The sequence below is a fragment of the Schistocerca cancellata genome, chromosome 1, assembly GCF_023864275.1.
Source record: "Schistocerca cancellata isolate TAMUIC-IGC-003103 chromosome 1, iqSchCanc2.1, whole genome shotgun sequence".
Lineage (NCBI taxonomy): Eukaryota > Metazoa > Arthropoda > Insecta > Orthoptera > Acrididae > Schistocerca > Schistocerca cancellata.
The window spans coordinates 600,971,837-600,991,414 of record NC_064626.1 but is presented as its reverse complement, the minus strand read 5'-3'; the positions used below and the strand labels follow the sequence as shown (position 1 = coordinate 600,991,414).

Below are 19,578 nucleotides of genomic sequence, written 5' to 3'. Positions count from 1 at the left end.
TTTTCCAGAAATCTAGGAATATGGAATCTGCCTATTGGCCTTCATTTATGGTTCAAAAGATACTGTGTGAGAAAAGGGCAAGCTGAGTTTCACATGAGCAATGCTTTTTCAAAATTTTACCTCTGTTACATCAGCACTTTATTCCAATTACTTGGGGCTTTGCATTGGACAACATATTAATGGTAAATGCAAGATAAGTAGGTAATGTCAAAGAGCACACACTGTAAAGCTGAATTGGGATTCCATCCAGGCCTGGCAACTTACTTATTTTCAACTCTTTCAATGGCTTTTCAGTGCCAAGGATGAGTATTTCCATTCCCTAGACATGAGAGTCTGTACAATAGTCAAATGATGTTATTTCTGTACGATCCACTTGGGTGAATGACTTTTTTAAAATGCAAAACTTCTAAGACCATCTTAAGCTTAAAACATATGCTAATGTAGTAAAGCCAGAGTGATATTGTCAAGGGATCTGAAACAAATTTGCCATTGGCATCGTCAAACATGGCTACTGATATAGTGTGAACAAGGCCAGCGTGTTGGCAGAGTCATAATATCAATGGGGCTACTGTTCACAGCAAACTGCGTACAATTAGTGTGTAACACTTAAGTTGTTCTCCATACAACTGGTGAAACTACACTTTTCAAATCTACCACCAGACAATGTAGTGAAATATTCACACTTTTTCATCAAGATAACTGCTGAAAACCTTCACATTGTCATAGACTGAAGCAAGTCTTAAAAATAAGTGCTGCTGATGAAAGTCCTTGTGGTTTTGGCTGCTAGCTATGTCCCTGGTAGTGCTGTGATGAGACCACATTTTTGAAGTATTGTGTTGTTCTTTGAGACCTGATCACAGAATGTACAGGGCTCCAGGTTATTTTCCGTGTGAATCCCGAAACCCTAACGAAGATATTTGCATCCTCTACAATGCAATCCTAGAAGGAAAATACTTTTAATACAATCCTGGTCTCCTCATACATCACACAATGTCTCATGCTATGACAATGTTTAGCTATGGCAATTGAAACCAGTGGTCCTAGGTCCATATATTACTAGTGTCAATCACAGCAGTTTTGGACTCTTCAACACATCTGGACAGAATAACTTTATAAGCCACTGGACTCCAATCATTTGATTTATTAGTTTTGATGAAGTAATTCCATTTTTAAAAGTTCCCTTAGAACACTCTTTGGAGCTATGTTACAGGAAGTTTGGGGTGGACAATCGATTACTTTGAGCAAGGAGACTCTTTAACATCATAGACAACAATTATAGCTGTTTCTCTTCTCCAGAGCAATACGCAAAGCACTTAACAAGACAGCTATGTCCACCAAAGTAGCTTAATGGGCCGCATGTCAAACAGAGTCGTGGAGTACTACGATTTATCTTACAATGAAAAGTAGGGACTGAAAGCAGATACTAACAAGCAGGAGGGGTATATACTCATCATATGTCACACCAGTAGCACTGTCTAATGTTTCCTTTACAGAGACTGACCCAAAAGGGACCCAGGATATTATTCAATTTCTGTCACAGGAATACAGAAGTAGTGCGCTTTGACCCATGACGTCACAAACATGGTGGAAACGACCACACACGGCGACTCCAATATGGTGCCTATGATGTCACTACGGAACATGACAACAAACACAAAAATACATTGAAAACCCAACACTCACACACGTTCCACAAAAAACCTAATGAAACTAACGGGACAAGTTTGGGAAATTGGGGGTTTTTGGGTGGGGACAAAGTAAATATAAACAAATTTAGACACACTGCTAGCTTGCGAAAGGATCACACATCATAATATCTTTGGGTAAATGGGATTGTGAAGGTGGTTGTGGAGACTGGGTTGGCCTACACAAGTGGGACCATTTGTTGTTCTGGTGTCCCTCATGTGTCTGTCCCTGAGTGACTGGGAAATGAACACAGTCTATGACACATTGGGTCAACCGGGGGCGGGGGCGGGGGGGGGGGGGGGGGGGGGGGTGAGTCACACAAAACTCCCCAAATTCCACTAAACACAATATCCTCTGGAATCGCACACTTCCCTTGACCTATATAGCTCAACATCAGCTCCCAATCCCATAAATTGGAATCGAACACTTCCTTTGACCTATATAGCTCAACAGCAACTCCCAATACCAGAACACCCACAGCCACAACCACCCATTGGGATCAAACAGTTCCCTTCACCCACATAGGTCAACAGCGATTTCCAATGCCAAAAAACCCACAGGTACGGCCACAAATTGGAATCTAAAACTTCCCTTCAACTATGTACCTACAAACCAACATACAATACCAAATTACCAATACAACAAACCACACAACTCAGAACCACCCCACCATCCACAACAAATACACTAAAAACAAGAAAAAGAAAAACTTACCACAACAAAGTTCTGGCGCCACAACCTAGACCGGCAACCATAATCACACACATGCAAACACCCAGTCACACACACACACACACACACACACACACACACACACACACACACCTCCTCCCACCCACCCACACACCAACAAAAAATACACAACCAAAAGAAAGACCCAACCCACCCACACCCCAACCAAACCTCCCCCCTCACTCCAAAATAAAATACCCATAAACAAGAAACAAACACACAATTAAAAAAATCTCAATCACACACTACAACCCAACAAAAACTGCAACAAAATAGATCCTCCACAACTAAATAACAAACCAACACACTCCCCCCCCCCCCTCACAAACACTACGAACAACTAAACCCCCCCCTCCCCACTCCCAGTCGCAGCCACCCACCCACACAAACCACCCTAACTGACCACCATCGACCTGTACATCTTACTGATAGCCCTTTCTAAAAAAAAACAATAGCCTCAGGGTCACTCTTCCGCCAACAGTACTCATCTAAATGAGACTGAAGGCTAGAAGAGTGCCTCTTCCCCCTCCCAAGAACTGACTTAACGGCCCCCCACATCCCGTCTATGGTATTCGTACAAGCCCCCGTCTCATAATATTTAAAGTCTAAACTATGGTTCACTACTAAATGATTGTACCCCCTCTTACCTAACTCCCTATAAGAAGAAAAAGCATCAGAAACTACAGTAGAACCCGGTTCTATAAACTCCTCAATTAACCACACTAATTCCCTCTTAGACCACCCCTCCACAACACTAAAAACACATTTCGAACACCCACACCGAGAGACCAACCACAGACTTACCCCTCTCATACTTCCTTTTCCCAAACTGAGAGTCATCCACCACCACCACCACAACCCCAGACCCACCCAACTTACACCTGTACTTAATAAACTCGGGACATACTTCATGACAAAACGAAAACCATTCAAAGCACACTCCTCTCACTTGTGCCAATTTCATGCACGCAAAAACTGTGAGAGGTTTTATAACAAAAGTAATATGTCAAGAACAGAAACTCATACATGCCCGACCTAGACTTCTCGAACCAGGAACCGCGACGTACGGAGTGCCATAGGTAATTCCTACGGCACCGCCACATATAACCATCCCTGGTCCGAGACGCCAGAACTTTTGCCAACGTCATTTCATGCCCACAAACAGTGCACTTTACCTCCGCCAACAACCCAAACAGCTGCAGAAATTTTATTAACTCCAACGGAGTCACGCCCATCATAGCATGCAAGTGCACAGTATTAATTTTATTCGTCATATCCATACCTAACAAGAGCAGCAACAAAGTAATTTACTCAAATTAACACACGACCTACAGCGAACACCACCTCAATAACTTTCACACAAAAACACTAAATCTTTAACTCACTGAAACCAATTCTGCTCCACACCAGTTAAAACGAGGACTAGCCAGAAGAAGCAGTAACACCAAACTGAACCCAATACACCACACAACAGGAAACCCCTAAATAGACCACCAGAGGGCACCACAAACAGCAACACAACGACACCTACAAACACGCCACACTCGCAAATCAAACTCCGCGCCGTCATGACGTCACACACCATAACAGCCTTACGTCACGGGTCAAAGTCGACAGGTGGGATTGGACGCTTCGGTTGACCTAATGCATCATAAACTGTGTTCATTTCCCAGTCACACAGGGACAGACACATGAGGGACACCAGAACAACAAATGGTCCCACTTGTGTAGGCCAACACACTCCTCACAACCACCCTCACAATCCCATTTACGAAGTGATATTATGACGTGTGATCCTTTTGCAAGCTAGCAATGATGGATTCCAATGGAGATGGAATCCTGTCTTCGTGCTCTGTCAATCCTAGGACCCAGATCATGATACATGAACACAAATAGACCCTGACAACCAGCAGAACAGCCAGGTCAGTCACATGTACATCACCTTTGGTTGGTGCTACCTTTAAAACCACCATGTGTACCAATGTCAGTACAACTTTTAACATTAACTAAATAAATACAAATATCAGTGACCAACCTCAAAAATCGCAGTAACCAGTTCTGGAACAACTATATCAAGAACAAATGTAATCAATTCTCATTTTTCACCAAAAGTATTCATCAGATTCAGCAAATCTCACTGGCTACAATATTCTAACAACCAACTGCCTACGATGAATGTCAACAAATTGCCAAAACTGGATTGCAAGGCAAGAGTCATGCATACCATAAGCGCACTTTAGACCCAACCTCCTTGTGTACTCTGTAGGTTCTAGCGAATTAAAGGGTAGAGTGGTGGAGGGGGGAGGTGCTGCAGTTTCTTATGATAGTAATATTGATTCATCCTCAGGAAGCAGAGATGTTAGCAGCATATAAACTGATGTCTTTCAATCCTGCCCACACGAGGCACTAGCAAGCAGTACAGGGAAAGGTTGGTACAAACTAAACCAAGCCAGTGCTCAAAGAGCATAGCCACTGGCAAGCTGCTTTAAATAGTCATTGTATCTCAATATTTGGCATTGCTGTGTAGTGAATCTCAAAAGCTCTAATTCATTCTGGACTTATTATTTGATTTACTCTTATAGATTTCTGTTCTGGTACTATAAGCTTCAGTCTGTGACAACTTTGACTAGTTACTGCATGTAGTTTAGTCTGACGATTCATTTGGTCTACACAATTAACAATCAATTCCAAATAAGTTAGGAGGTGTTATTGCCTTATTTTTATCTCTGTCTTTGGTAGCTTGCCTGTGAGTTCTGCAGTTTCTCTGCTTCAGAGCAATTACTGTGTCACTAATAGTAGACAAGGTACGTCTCCTAGTGGAGGTAAGACAGCTGTGCCAATCTACTGCATGTCATAGATAATTTTAAATAAATTGCTAATAATTCATTGCTGCCATGGCACAAAAATAAGGGTACTGTGATTTCCTAAGTTAACCTCTCAAAACTTGTCTGCTATTAGAAATATCTAAAAATAATTATGAGTCCCTCTTTCCACAATAGCTTTCTGAACAAAATATTCAATATTCATCATGTGATTGTTATCATAAGCATATAAACCATATTCTTGTATTGTGTGGATCTTCTTAGATTTTTGATAATGTATGTTCATGCACAACAGAATAATCTATTCAAAGTTAATATTTTGTGCAAGTACACATACATAATGTGAACAGCAGTATCACACTGTACTTCTTCAGGCATCTTAAATAACAAGTACAGGCCTTGGACAAAAATATGGAAGCACCATAAGCACAACACATTACTGTGCCTAATAAGGTGCATGAAACCCACTGGCACTTCAAACAGCTTTCAATCATCTCGGAGTGGATAAATACAGGTTTTGTATTGTTTTCAAGGATATCTTATATCACCTTACAGCAAAATAGTTCAGGTAATAATACTGCACTGCAAGTGACAGATCATGCTCACCCCCCCTCCTACAAAGTAGACCACAAAGGCTCGATAATATTGAAATGTGGTAACTGCCAGATACGAGAGATGACACAATTCATCTTTGTGATCACAAAACCAGTCCTGGACAATGTAAGCTTTGTGAAGAGGAGACCTGTTACCTTTGAACAAAGTATCAGCATTGCAGAACAAACACTGTACTGTGGAATGGACCTGATCAACCAAAATGGCCACATAATCCTTGGTAGTAATGCAACCTTCACGGCAACTGTGAAACCCATGGAATACCAAAATATGGATGCCTAAATCATCACCAAACCCCTGACATGTTTCATTCTTGGGGGACAAACTCAGCCAGAAGTTGAAAAAAGTGTGAAACAAGACTCACCCAACCAAATGACTTTCTTCCATCACTACATAGCCCAGGCTGTATGGCTTTGGCACCGAGTTTTCCTGTTAGAAGCATTTGCATCACTGATGAGTGGTTTCAGAATTCCAGCTTGTCTTGTAATTCCCTGTTTACGGAGCCCCATATGTTTAATTTTGCTGTTGACAGTGTTCGCAAATGTGAAATTCAGTTTGGAAGTTACTTTTTAGCTGTTGTCCCCTTATTTTTCGTCACAAACATCTTCAATGACCGCTCGTCATGATCACTCAATGCGCATTTTCACCCATTTTGCAACTCAATGGACGATGTTTTTCTGTTTTCCTTGTATGCAGTACAAATCTTTGATAACGTTCCTCTAGAAACACTTCGGCTCGCTTGGTTACATCAACCATTTGTCAATGTCAGAATTCATTTAACCCTAACACAATGTACTCAAAACTACACAGAACACTATTCTGATTATGACTGACACTTGCAATGTATTGAGGCCATGGTACAGGTGCTGTTCACGGTCAAATATAACAGCAGAACCTGTAGGGCTGGCTAGCAACTGCATTTACATTCAAGTATGCATTTCTCGTGGGTGTGCCCATATTTTTGTCCAACCCCTGTCCATCTGGGAAGCTCTTTCTATCTACGCATACATACTTTCTACAGATCGGGAAATTGATTATCAAACAATGTATCAGCTAAACAACATTTATTTGTCACAAATTTGCAAGGCGCACATACGGGCATGTGCACACACATGCACACCCCCCCCCCACACGCGCGCACGCGCGCGCGCACACACACACACACACACACACACACACACACACACACACACACACACACACACACACACACACACACACACACACACACCAAAATACTTGTCAGAGATTTGTCTATAATGTAATACAGCTTTTCTTAAGTCACAAGTTTTAGCTTTTATAGTAAAAAGTCCATTAAATGTTAAGCAAACGTTGACACTGGGGTACACAAATACTTTGTAAGAACATTTATTTCTCATTAACATTGGTTATCTTTGGCAACTCAATGAAATTGTTATCTCCCAGCCAAAAATATGCTTCCACTGTAGTCAATAGATATCAATGGAAAATAAATTCTCATAGCTTCCTGAACAAAGAACTAGGATATTTGTTCTAATTTAGCCAACATTTAACTTTCTACAGTGTACAAGAGTGTTACTGCATTGCACAAGCTCATTCAGTGGCATATGCAAGAATAAACTGACCATCGACATGCTGAAGGCGGCACAGATGCATAAAAAAAGTGATAGATATAACATACTGTTAGTCAATAATTGCCTAGCACACTATATATGCTCGGGCAACATGAAAGTGTACCAACAATTTTATGCACTACTGCCCATTTTCCAAATGTACTGCATGTTTAAATAACAGTTTGCATATAACTGAGACAGTTGCAAGATATTTCAACAGTTTTAGCATAAGCTATTTAAAATTAAGTTCTCGCAGCAATGTAGGAAAGTGTAGAAAAATGCACAACATTACACAATTATGGTCTTTCCTCAGTATGAAAGAAATGTAGTAGTTCATGGCATACTTATTTGTTCACTCTGTGTGCCTAAACAAGTGAACGGAGTAGCTGGATTTAAAATGTCATGTATGGGTAGTCCATTAAGGCCCATATTACACTTTAAAATTTCTGTAAAATATCTTTTGTAGGTGCCAGAACCACACTAACTATAACTTTGACAAAAGGTATGATGAAAGCGCTCCCAGCACTCCGTTATAGATTTTCTAAAGCACATTTAACAAAGTTCTTTTGTAGTGTAACAAGCGCAAAATATATGCACCTCTAAACAGCAGTAAGCATTCTAACTAACCATAAAAATAAATATTAATATGTAACAAGTTATCTGTTTCCATTTGTCTTGTGTGTGTGTGTGTGTGTGTGTGTGTGTGTGTGTCCAGTGATTTGCAATGCAACAAGTTTTCATTTCTTCTTCACAACACACTTCATCACAAAACAAAAACAATAATTAGTTCCGTCTTTTTGTGTGCGCTACCGTCGTTTTCCAAAACACACAAAATAGCAGCACATAAAAACGAAATAAATCGTGTAATGTGTTACCATGTTGCTATTCTCTGTATCTGCCAGTTTCCAGCATAAATAAGTGGAACAAAAATTCTCTTTGGTGCTATTTATCTTGACGCTCAAAAACTTTGTTTACATTTCCAACATACACAAAAGACTCCTAAGTCTATCATCAGTCAAAACTATTTCAAGCAGCATTGCTGCGTGATACAACTTGAATTTTTTTTAGATATTCACTGGAACGTAAGTCACTCAAGTATACTATTTACAGATGCTGATACTTTAATAAATGCTCAGTGCTCTGAAACTGAAAACCATTTAGATTCACTTCGTTACCGGCTTTTGTAACTTTTCGGCTTGATTCCAGCTTAAGATAAAAAATGTTTGCAGTCGTTTAAATGTCCTCCGTCAACACATCAGACTTGGGAAATTGCAGAAACCTTATTTGGCAATAATGCGGTACACTGTATACAAACAGTGTTCACTCATATCAGCACTAATTACCTGTGTCAATCCTGGGACTTGTGAGGTGATGACGAACTGCTGGCCCCTCGACGATAACACATTCAAATTCTGTGTCGTTCCCGTAGTTAAAACTTGTTGTAATCTCACTGTTTGTCCGGGTCCCACATTAAGTGAGTGCGAGGGCGGTTGTGGTCCCACCCCACCTTGATGATCACTCATCTTCCAGTTTCCTGGTTGTCCAAGGTGTGTTACAACAAAGTGCACACAACACACAATTCATGTTAAATTCATTATATAAGAGAAAAACACTGGAGTATTTGTAAACACCACTGCCACAAAGCATTTGTTGTTTTGTTAATTTATAAAAACATTCACATAACCTAATATCGTGGTAATACAACCATGATGTATTAAATACTGTAAAATGAAATTAAATTAATAAACTGACTGCCTAAATTTCATTAAATAATTTTAGTGATCTAACAATACAGTGAGATTTAGTTGCAAGCGCTTTTTCGATTTTTAGATATTTCCGTGAACACAAAGAGAAATCGAGTCCGTCTAACCGCCATATTGGTATTTGCTTCCTTCCCCCTTTAACTCACCATTATGTTAGCACTATGTTTTGTTGCTTATTGTACACATCGTCCACGAAGTATTGCATATTTTCGCTTAGTAATATTAAATTAGTGTTTTAGTTTCACGACCTGAGCCGAGAACAGCAGGTATTGCTAAGGATTTAATGGTCATTTCAAACATTTTAATCCAAATACGCAACGCCCGCTCTCAACATGGCGACAAATTCTGCTAACAGCAACATACTACTCTGGGTTTTTTGGTTCACCATTTATTCACTAGGGGCGCAGCCGTAGACGCTTGTCTTCTGTGTAAACTCGACGGGAGTGCCAATTGTTGAAAAGGAAGTACTGCGAAGTGGGAACTTTGACAGAACAACATTAAAATTGTCCGCGGTTAATGTAAACTGGTGAAGGAAACGAATATGTTTAGATATTTCTTGTGTCACTGAATATCGTTCGTTTTGCGGTACTATAGAGAAATGTATATATATGCATAACAACTGAAGAATTGTTAAAGAACCTCAAAGAATTGAATGAAGTAGGACTTGTATTTTTGTATGCATTTATTGTAATGCCGAGATTAAACAAGCGGTTATCACATTTATTAACTGATAGCATATTAAAAACATTAAATCAAAGGAAAATATGTACTGTACTTGCATTCCTCGAGCAAGAACCGGAATATTTGGCTGCTCTTCTGAAAATAAGTTTTAAGGTGGGGTACTTAACCATTTTCTTAATAAGATTCTAAAAAATCGAGATTTTGTGTTTTTTGTCTTATACTGCAAGGCTAAATGATTTCACACTGTGTCAGATGAGAGATTTGCATGTACAAGTGTCTATATACAAGAATAGCAATATTGCCAGAAAAACTACCATATTCCATTATTTTACAGTGCCTGTGCAGGTTCTTCTTTAATTTTTAGGTTAACATATGTTAGAAGGATTATATCTGCAACAGTTTATTCCATTATACCAAATGGCTTCTGAAGCTATTCTGCAGAGATCATTTTTATAGGTATAATCATTGCTTCACTTTTGGGGGTGTGGATTTGATTTCATTGCTGTTTTTCTTCTATGTTGAAAGGTTTTGCAATAAGTAGTTCTGTAGTGTCAGTGTAATATTTATGCAGTGATTATAAGGAGATAACAATTCACTTAGAATACTACGTATGAATGCACAATTTCACAACGATATATACTGATTTCCTTAATGAAATTTGTCATTAAAAATATATCACTTTTTCAAACCAACAGCTCAATTCATGGAATCAATACTAGAAATAAGAATAATCTTCACAAGGATTTAAAGTCACTTAGTCTTGTACAAAAAGGTGTGTATTATTCAGGAGCACACATTTTCAATAACTTGCCAGCAGCCATAAAAAGCTTAACAACCAATGAAATTCAGTTTAAGAGAAGCCTAAAGGATTTATTGGTGGCCAACTCCTTCTACTCCATTGATGAATTTCTTAGTAAAACCAACTGATTTGTATATAAGTACAACATAACTTCTGCACAATTTCAGTGCAGTAATGTGTTCACTGAAAATTTGTGTGTGTGTGTGTGTGTGTGTGTGTGTGTGTGTGTGTGTGTGTGTGTGTGTGTGTGTGTGTGTGTGTGTGTGTGTGTGTGTGTGTGTTGTGTGTAAGTATAATCTAACTTCTGCACCATTTCAGTGCAGTAATGTGTTCATTGTAAATAAGTATTACAGTAGTTGTATTACATGTTTATTACCTTATAAATAAATAAAAAACTTTATTTTAAATTCAGTGCATTAGTATTTGTAAAATGACTCTTAGTGTTCATTAAAAAATGACGATCATTCCACTTGGGACCTGTGGAATGGTACATTATCTTATTTGTTTTAGTTGTAAATATTTGTCATGTATTGTTGTTTTTCTGACATGTTCCACATCCTGGAGGACCTCCTCACTACGGATCAATTGGAATGAAAGTAAATCTAATCTAATCTAATCTAATCTGATAAAATTTTCTTGAGCTTCTACCCTCGTCAAGGGGTTAAAAATCTACAAGCTTTTAGCTGATTGCCTATCAGTCAGTGTTGGGTCGTGACTGTCATGTGGGAGTACTCGGCTCAGAGCGCTTGACAGTGCTGAATCTGAAGAGAATTTCATCACCTAGAACACTGTTTGTTGGGCAACAGGTACATAAAAATGCATCTGACTTCTTATTAAACTATCATTATTATTATTATTATTATTATTATTATTATTATACACATATAGGGCACTAAATGTGCCAGCTTCTTTCATCTTCTCATTATGGATTTTCTTGCTGTCAGCCGACAAAGTTGTTCTGGTCTTGAATTTCTTGACCTCTTGGCTGAATTTTCACTTCATTATTTTGTGAGTGAATATTTGTCTGCCTTGTATATCTGAGTTTGTTATGACACCATCATTCAGGTGTCTCGCCCTACGTCTACGGCTATACTCTCCAAGCCACTGTTGGCTGCGTAGCAGAGGTTATGTCCCATTGTACCAGTTACTAGGGTTTCTTCCTGTTTCATTCACGTTTAGAGCACAGTAAGAATAACCCTTTGACTGCCTCTAGGATTGCAATAATTATTCTGTTCTTATCCTCACAATTCCCGTCTGAGTGAGTGTTATGTAGTTCAGTTCATTCAGTATCTCTGTGACATACTCCGATCATTCATGGTCCTTCTCTTTATATGGTCAGTATTCCTTCTCTGTATATGGTCAGTATTCCCTTTTAGTTCTATCTGGTACTGGTCCCACACACTTGAGCAATCTTATAGGATTGATTGCACAAGTAATTTGTAAGCAATCCTTTTTGTAGACTGATTACACTTCCCCAGTATTCTAGCCATAAACCGAAATCTACCACCTGCTTTACACATGACTGAACCTACCTGAGATCATTCAATTTCATTTGCCTACAAAATGTTTCATCCAGGTATTTGCATGACTTGGCCGATTCCAACAGTAACTCTGATATTATAGTCGTAGAATACTATGGTTTTTCATTTTATGAAGTGCAAAATTTTATCTTTCTTAACATTTGGGGCAAGTTGCCAGTCTCTGCACCACACTGAAATCTTATCAAGATCTGACTGAATATTTATGCTGCTTCTTTCAGATAGTACTTCATTATAGATAACTATCATCTGCAAAAAACCTGATTTTGCTATTGATTTTGCCTGCAAGTTTGTTAATACACAACATGAACAGCAAAGATCTGAATGCACTTCCCTGGGGCGTACCCGAAGTTACTTCTACATCTGACAATGACTTTCCATCCAAGATAACACATTGTGTCCTCCCTAGCGAGAAGTCCTCAATCCAGTCACAAATTTCACTTGGTACCCCCTTATGATCATAGTGTTGACAATAAGGATAGGTGCAGCACTGAGTCAAATACTTTTCAGAAATCAAGAAACGCTGAATCTACCTGGTTGCCTTGATCCAAAGCTTTCAGTATGTCAAGTCAGAAAAGCGCAGGTTGGGCTTCACATGATCGATGTTTTCAAAATCCATGCTGGTTGGCATTGAGGAGGTCATTCTGTTCAAGATATCTCCTTGTATTTGAGCTTAGAATATTTTCTAAGAGTCTACAACAAATTTATGTCACGAATATTTAATGGTAATTTATGGATCACTTCTACTACCCTTGTTGTAGATGGGTGTACCTGTGTCTTTTTCAAAGAACTTTTTTGTTTGAGGGATCTACAGTAGATTATAGTTAGAAGAGGGGCTAACTCAGCTGCAAATTAAGTGTAGAATCTGACAGGGATTCTATCGAAGCCTGGAGCTATGTTTAGTTTTAATGATTTCAGCTGTTTCCCAGCACCTTTGACTCTAATACTTATTTCATTCATCTTTTCAGTGGTACGAGGATTAAGTTGGGGCAATTCTGCTGGGTTTTCCTTTGTAAAGGAACATTTGAAAATGGAGTTAAGCATTCAGCTTGTGCTTTGCTACCCTCAATTTCAGTTCCTGTCTCATTACTAGATTTTGTGAACTGTCATTTGGCAATATTATGTTATGGTAGTCATTGAAGGCATCACAAATTGTTTGCTCTCTTGATAGCCAAATGTGTTTCATTCAACATCTTTCTATCTGTAGCCCTACACTTTGTTTTACATCTATTATGTAATGTGTGTTTCTCCAGAAGTTTCTTTACAGTGACTGTATATTATAGAGGTTCCCTCCTATTATGAACTGTTTTACTGGGTACATATCTATCCAGAGTGTGGTCAACTATTATTTTAAAGCTGAGCCATAGTTCTTCTACATGCTCCTGATCTGCACCTTCATTGATCCAGGTTATGTTATAAATGCTTTCTGTGTACTACAAGATCTGTTTAGTTTGTTGAGTGTGGCATCCTTTTTCATATGCCCATAACATTTCAGTTGATGTTTCATCATGTCATGTACTATTTTATACAGTGGAACTTCGCATGGCGAGTATAATTCATTCCAGAATCTTACTCATAGTGCAAAACACTTTTTATGCAAAACAGTTTATCTCATATAAATTAATGTAAAATACAGTGTTGCGTTCCATGAAGAAAAAGTGCTAAAATTGTCATCTTATTCATGCCATTTATCCAAAGAAAGTTATACATATTAAACTATATACTTTGAATATAATAGAGGGAAACATTCCACGTGGGAAAAATATATCTAAAAAGAAAGATGATGAGACTTACCAAACAACAGCGCTGGCAGGTCGATAGACACACAAAATTCAAGCTTTCACAACCAACGGTTGCCTCATCAGGAAAGAGGGAAGGAGAGGGAAAGACGAAAGGATAGAAGATTACCATATCCTCCTCCTCCTCCTCCTCCTCTTCTTCTTAAGAATTCTTCTCCCCATCTTCCTGCTATAAAACACACTGCAACTCCATAAGCTGTTTGATGGTCATTTCTTGGTTGTTGTGAACTTCCACAATCTCATCGATATCATTGTTATCTACTTCTGGTCCCATGCTCTTGGCCAGAGGGTCAATCTTGTTGACTACATGCTCCAAAGGTACTGAATCAAAAGCCTCAGTCATATTCAACAATGCTCTCTGGCGAAAACTTCTTCCAAGCAGAAGTGAGAGTTATCTTGGTAACACTTTCCCATGCCTTTTCAGTCATCTTTGTGCTGGCAATTATGTTTAAGTGATATTTCCAAAACTCTCTCTGAGGGTGAGATTGGTAGCTTCAGTCAACTCAAAGCAGTGCTCGAAGAGGGCTTTAGTGTAGAGCTTCTTAAAGTTAGAAATAGTCTGCTGGTCCTTAGGCTGGAGCAACAGAATGGTGTTGAGAGGAAAAATTGGATATTGATGTATTGAAACTCTTCAAGGAGGAGGTCCTGTAGGCCTGGAGTGGCAGATTCATCTCAAGCAAATATTTTTTCACTAAAGGACCAAACACTTCATTGATTCAATCACAAATAAAGATCACTCAAGCCTTCTTGTTGGACCTCCACATCACATTTAACCTGCTCTTCTGGACTTTATACTTCTTGAAGGCTCCTGGAGTTTCTGAATGGTAAACAAGCAGCAGTTTAATATTCAAATTGCTGCTTGCGCTGGTACAAAATAGCAGTATAAGACAGTCTTTCATTGGCTTGTAACTGGGCAGTGCATTCTCCTCTGCTGTTATTAAGGTATGCTTCGTTATCATTTTTCCAGATTAGACCCATCTTGTCATAATTAAAAACCTGTTGTGTCAAATAACCTGCAGAATCTATGAGCATCTTGAAATTGCTGATGAAGTTCTCTGCCGCCTTTGTATCAGAGCTGGCTGCTTCTCTGTGCCTCACGATGCTGTAGATGGTGGTTCTTCTCTTAAACTTCGCAAACCATCCATGGCTTCCTTTAAACATTTCTTTGGCAGCTGATGATCCTGGCATCTTCTCAACGAGGTTGGCAAAAATCATCCCCACCTTCTCCAAATGATGATCTCATTAATAGTGTCACCTCGCAATTGCTTTTCATTTCTCCATATAAGGAGCAATCTTTCAATATCGTCCAGAATATGAAACTGTTGTTTAGATGCCCTTGTCACTCTCTTTGAAGCATCTATCTCCTTATTTTGTTCTTGAGGATAGTGCAAATAGTTGATATAGATCGATTGTATGTGTGTGCTAAATCAGCAATGCTCACACCACGTTCGCATTTTTCAGTAATTTTTACGTTTCATTTCTGAGGTCATTTTCTTTCTCTTGTGATTGTCTTCTTACAGCTTTATCTTCGGGTACATTTCTACGAAGGCTATTAAAATTTACACACAAGAAAACAATGTGTGAACATAAGTTTAGAAAAATGTTGAGACCACAAGCTGCACTAAGATGGTAGCAGGAGGAATGCTAAACCCATACTGTAGTATGTACTAAACACAAAGCGAGTCATTTTTTTACAGTTTGTTTTGCTCATTAAGCGGATTGTGTGTTTATGGGAGCTGCTCGTTAAGCAAGATTCTAAACAGATATATCTGTTTGGTCTCTTGTTTACTCCGCAGTCTGTATCATTATCCTGTCTTATTAGGCCCAAGGTACCTTTGTGCTCTGTGACCAACATTTCTGATAGATGTAATGCTTTGGGCTTGATGACAATGTTGCAATGTGTCACTTTTATGTTATGTGATGTACGGGATTTGTTGAAGATGTTTCCAGTCTTCCAGAAGGCTCTAGTTTTGTTTTGATTTCTCTGTTCGTATGTTTCTTTCCCTGTTGCCTGCTTCATCTCCCTGAGGCACTTGAAGTTGTGAACTTTCTTAATCTCACCGTAATTTGTTGTGATCTGTTTCGATGCATCTTTCTGATTTGACTTGTATGTTTTATCCTTCAAAGGAAAACTGTATTTTTTTAAAGTGATTAAGATACTTTAATAAAATAACCAGTTTTACTTCTCAGTACAGTTTGTGAACTTTGTCAATGTCAATAACTGGCTGGAAAGTATAACCTGTTCTTAGGTTCTGTAATCAATTGTTTCCATCTGTCCATTTCACAATGTTGCTATAGTTCATAAAATGAGGACCTCTTGGCTGCAAAGTATGGCTCTGGGTACCTTCTTCTTCCAAGATCCTTCAAATGTCAGAGTTTAGGCACCAGTAGGTATCTTTACTTGAAATATTTCTGAGAACTATAAACAGAGCTATGTTGAAAACTTTCCCATAAATTCTAGAGCACTAATTTCTCAATCATGCTAAGACAAAATCTAAAGTGGCATAACATATGAAACTAGTTGACACATTTAAAAGTGTGATTCAGATGTTTGTTTCCAAACTGCTTCTGAAACAACTAACAGCAAATTGCTGTCTGGAGCTGCCAATTTCGATTCTGAGAGACGTTTCATACAAACATAGACTACAGTTTCATTCAGCTAGTACATAAAAAATGAAGATGGTAGAAGTAGAAATAACTTCCATCGGAATTAAAAAGTAACTGGATGGTCTATACAGTTAGTGAGTAGTCCGGTCACATTAATGTCTCCACCTATTGAAAACCTGCATAATCCCCTTTTGCAATGCAAATGTGCTGGAAGTGAGCCTGTAAGTTTCTGGAAGGAACTGACAGAGATGTGGAGCCAAGCCGACTCCAGTGCCGTCGTCAACTGCACAAGGTTTGAGGATCCATTGCGTTAACAACTAGTTGAGGTGGTCTCACAGATTCTCAATTGGGTTTAAATCCAGGGATTTTGGTGGCCAAGGGAATATGGTAAGCTCATCCTTGTGCTCTTCTAACCATGCACCACTGCGAGTTGTGACATGTTGCGTTTTTGTGTTGGTAGATGCCATCATGTCAAGGAAGAAAAAAACAGCGTGTAGGGGTGGACATGTTTCCCAAGGATAGATGCATAATTTTGTTGATCCAGTGTGCCTTCCAGAATGATGAAATCTCCCAGAGAATGCCACAAAAGCATTCTCCAGACCATAACATTCCCTCCTCTGGTCTGGACCCTTCTGACAGTTGTTGCAGGGTTGTTGATAGCAACAGCCATTTGCCTGATACAGCATCAAACGTGGACGTCCAGTTGTGGTGTCGGTGTGCAAATTCCAGCCTTCATCACTGATGAACAGCGGTCAGCATGGGTGCGTGAACCAAGCGCGAGCTGCGGATGCAATATACAACAGTGTTCGCTGAATGCTCACTGAGTAGACACTGTTAGTAGCTACTCAGTTCGTCTAGGCAGTCAGTTGCTCCACAGTTGCACGTCCATTTGCGGATATACAAATCCACAGCTCTTGTTCGCCTCTGGCAACTACCAACAACGGCCTATAGTGGCGTTTTGTTCAGTTTTAATGATTTCAGCTGTTTCTCAACACCACTAATACTTACTTCGTTAATCTTTCCAGTGGTATGAGGATTAAATTGGGGTATTTCTCTTGGGTTTTCCTTTGTAAAGGATCATTTGAAAATGAGAGTTAAGCATCTGAGCTTTTGCTTTGCTAACCTCAATTTCAGTTCCTGTCTCATTCATTAGAGACTGTACACTTAACTTTGGTGCCACTAACCACATATGACCAGAACATCTTTGCTTTGTTGCCACTGACAGCCTTTACATACGACCAGAACATCTTTGGGTTCTGTGAAAGATCACATGACAGTATTTTGCTACGGAAGTTATGAAGGCATCACGCATTGCTCTCTTGACAGCCAAACATGTTTCGTTCAGCATCTCTCTGTCTGTAGCTCTATGCTTTGTGTTTTACACCTATTATTCAGTAATCTCTGTTTCTATACAGTGACTATACCATAGAGGTTCTCTCCCATTATGGACTGTTCTATTGGGTACATATTTATCCAGTGCATGGTGAACTATTCTTTTAAACTTGAGCCATAGTTCCTCTAAATGTTCCTGCCCTGTGCTGAAAATTTAAAGTGCCTCATTGAGAAATGACACTACTGATTTTTATCTAGTTTACAGAAATATATCTTTCTGCTTGGTTTAGTTGTCCTTTGTACTTTGGTAATTATTGTTGCCACCACCGCATCATGTTCACTGATACCAGTTTCGATGTGGACTTTCTCAGAGAGGCCGAGTTTGTCTGTTGCCATTAGATCCAATATGTTTCCATCATGAATGGCGTTCCTAACTATTTGCTCTAGGTAGTTTTCAGGGAAGGTATTTAGTATTGTTTCACACAATGTCATATCACACCTATCACTAACAAAACTGTAATTTTTGAAGTTGGTTGGTGGATGATTAAAGTATCCACTGATGATTACAGTGGGACTGGGGATCTTACATTTGAGTGAATTGAGGCTTTCTCTAAAGTTTTCGGTTACATCATAAGATGAGTTTGATGGGCGATCAAAGGATCCAATCAACATTTTATGCCCACCCCTTGATACTGAATCTTGCCTAAATAATCTCACATGCAGCTTCAATTTATATCTTGGTGGATTTTAGTTTCTTGTCTGTTGCGGACAAATACACCACCTTCATTTTCCATTTGCCAGTCCTTTAGATGTACACTTAAATTTTTCCCAACTATCTCACTACAATCAATTTCATGTTTCAGCCAGCTTTCTGTACCTAGTACTATGTGAGCTTGACTGCTTTTCATGAGCATTTCAAACTCTGGCACTTTCTTGCAAAAGTTTCAGCAGATTACCATTATGATTTTCATACTCTCACCTGTGGGAGGCATTTGTATGATCTTAGATCTTACACTGGTACTTCTGGGCTTCCTACAGCTATCATTATCTGGATTGGATGGAGAGTCACCTAATCTAAAAAAAACCTTGTGTGTACCCCACATACAGGCAGCTAACTGAGTAGCAGCCTGTGTTGTGTAGTGAACCCCTGACCTATTCAGGGGGACACTACAAATCTCAACCCCATGGCGCAAGTGCAGGAAGTCATAGCATAGCTAGTCACAGAACCTTCAAAGTATCTGGTTCAGTCCTTCCACTCAACTCAGAACCAAAGGACCACAATCAGTTCTGCAGACAGTACTGCAAATTGTGAGCTTCGTTGCAATTCCATGTGCAAGCCTGGTCTTCTCAACCTTCTCTGCTGGTCACTGGAATGACCCGAGAGTGACCCAGACGACAGGCATCATTTGTTCCAGCATGTGCCACAATCTACAGTTGATTTCACCTTGTTCCCTCAGTGGCTGTGAGAATAGCCTCTTCAGCATATTGAATGAGTTTCCCAGGCATAAACACTGAGTGCACCTGGTGTCCTTTCCGTCCCTTGCTGTCATTTCTCTGAGGAGTACCGTCGTTCATCGTATGTTTGAATTGCCAACAATTAGTAGACCCCCCTACC

The 19,578-nt window shown here is 39.3% G+C and overlaps 2 protein-coding genes across 4 annotated transcripts in view; one reads left to right on the top strand and one right to left on the bottom strand.

Annotated features, from left to right (window-relative positions):
* The window catches only part of LOC126182312 (helicase domino), a 425,840-nt gene extending 416,355 nt beyond the window's left edge, over window positions 1-9,485 (bottom strand). For 2 of the 3 annotated variants that reach the window (XM_049924841.1, XM_049924840.1), the window contains exon 1: window positions 8,788-9,111. In XM_049924841.1, coding sequence (XP_049780798.1) covers window positions 8,788-8,967 — 180 coding nt within the window. In that variant the 5' untranslated portion in view covers window positions 8,968-9,111. Of the gene's footprint in view, window positions 1-8,787; window positions 9,112-9,353 lie in introns of those variants that run through there. The other variant, XM_049924839.1, reaches the window with a different exon arrangement.
* A 183-nt stretch (window positions 9,486-9,668) lies between these two features.
* LOC126182350 (DNA repair protein RAD51 homolog 4-like) overlaps window positions 9,669-19,578 on the top strand; it is a 110,939-nt gene continuing 101,029 nt past the window's right edge. The window contains exon 1 of the mRNA XM_049924842.1: window positions 9,669-10,041. Within this exon, the coding sequence (XP_049780799.1) occupies window positions 9,898-10,041 (144 nt within the window). The 5' untranslated portion in view covers window positions 9,669-9,897. The remainder of the gene's footprint in view (window positions 10,042-19,578) is intronic.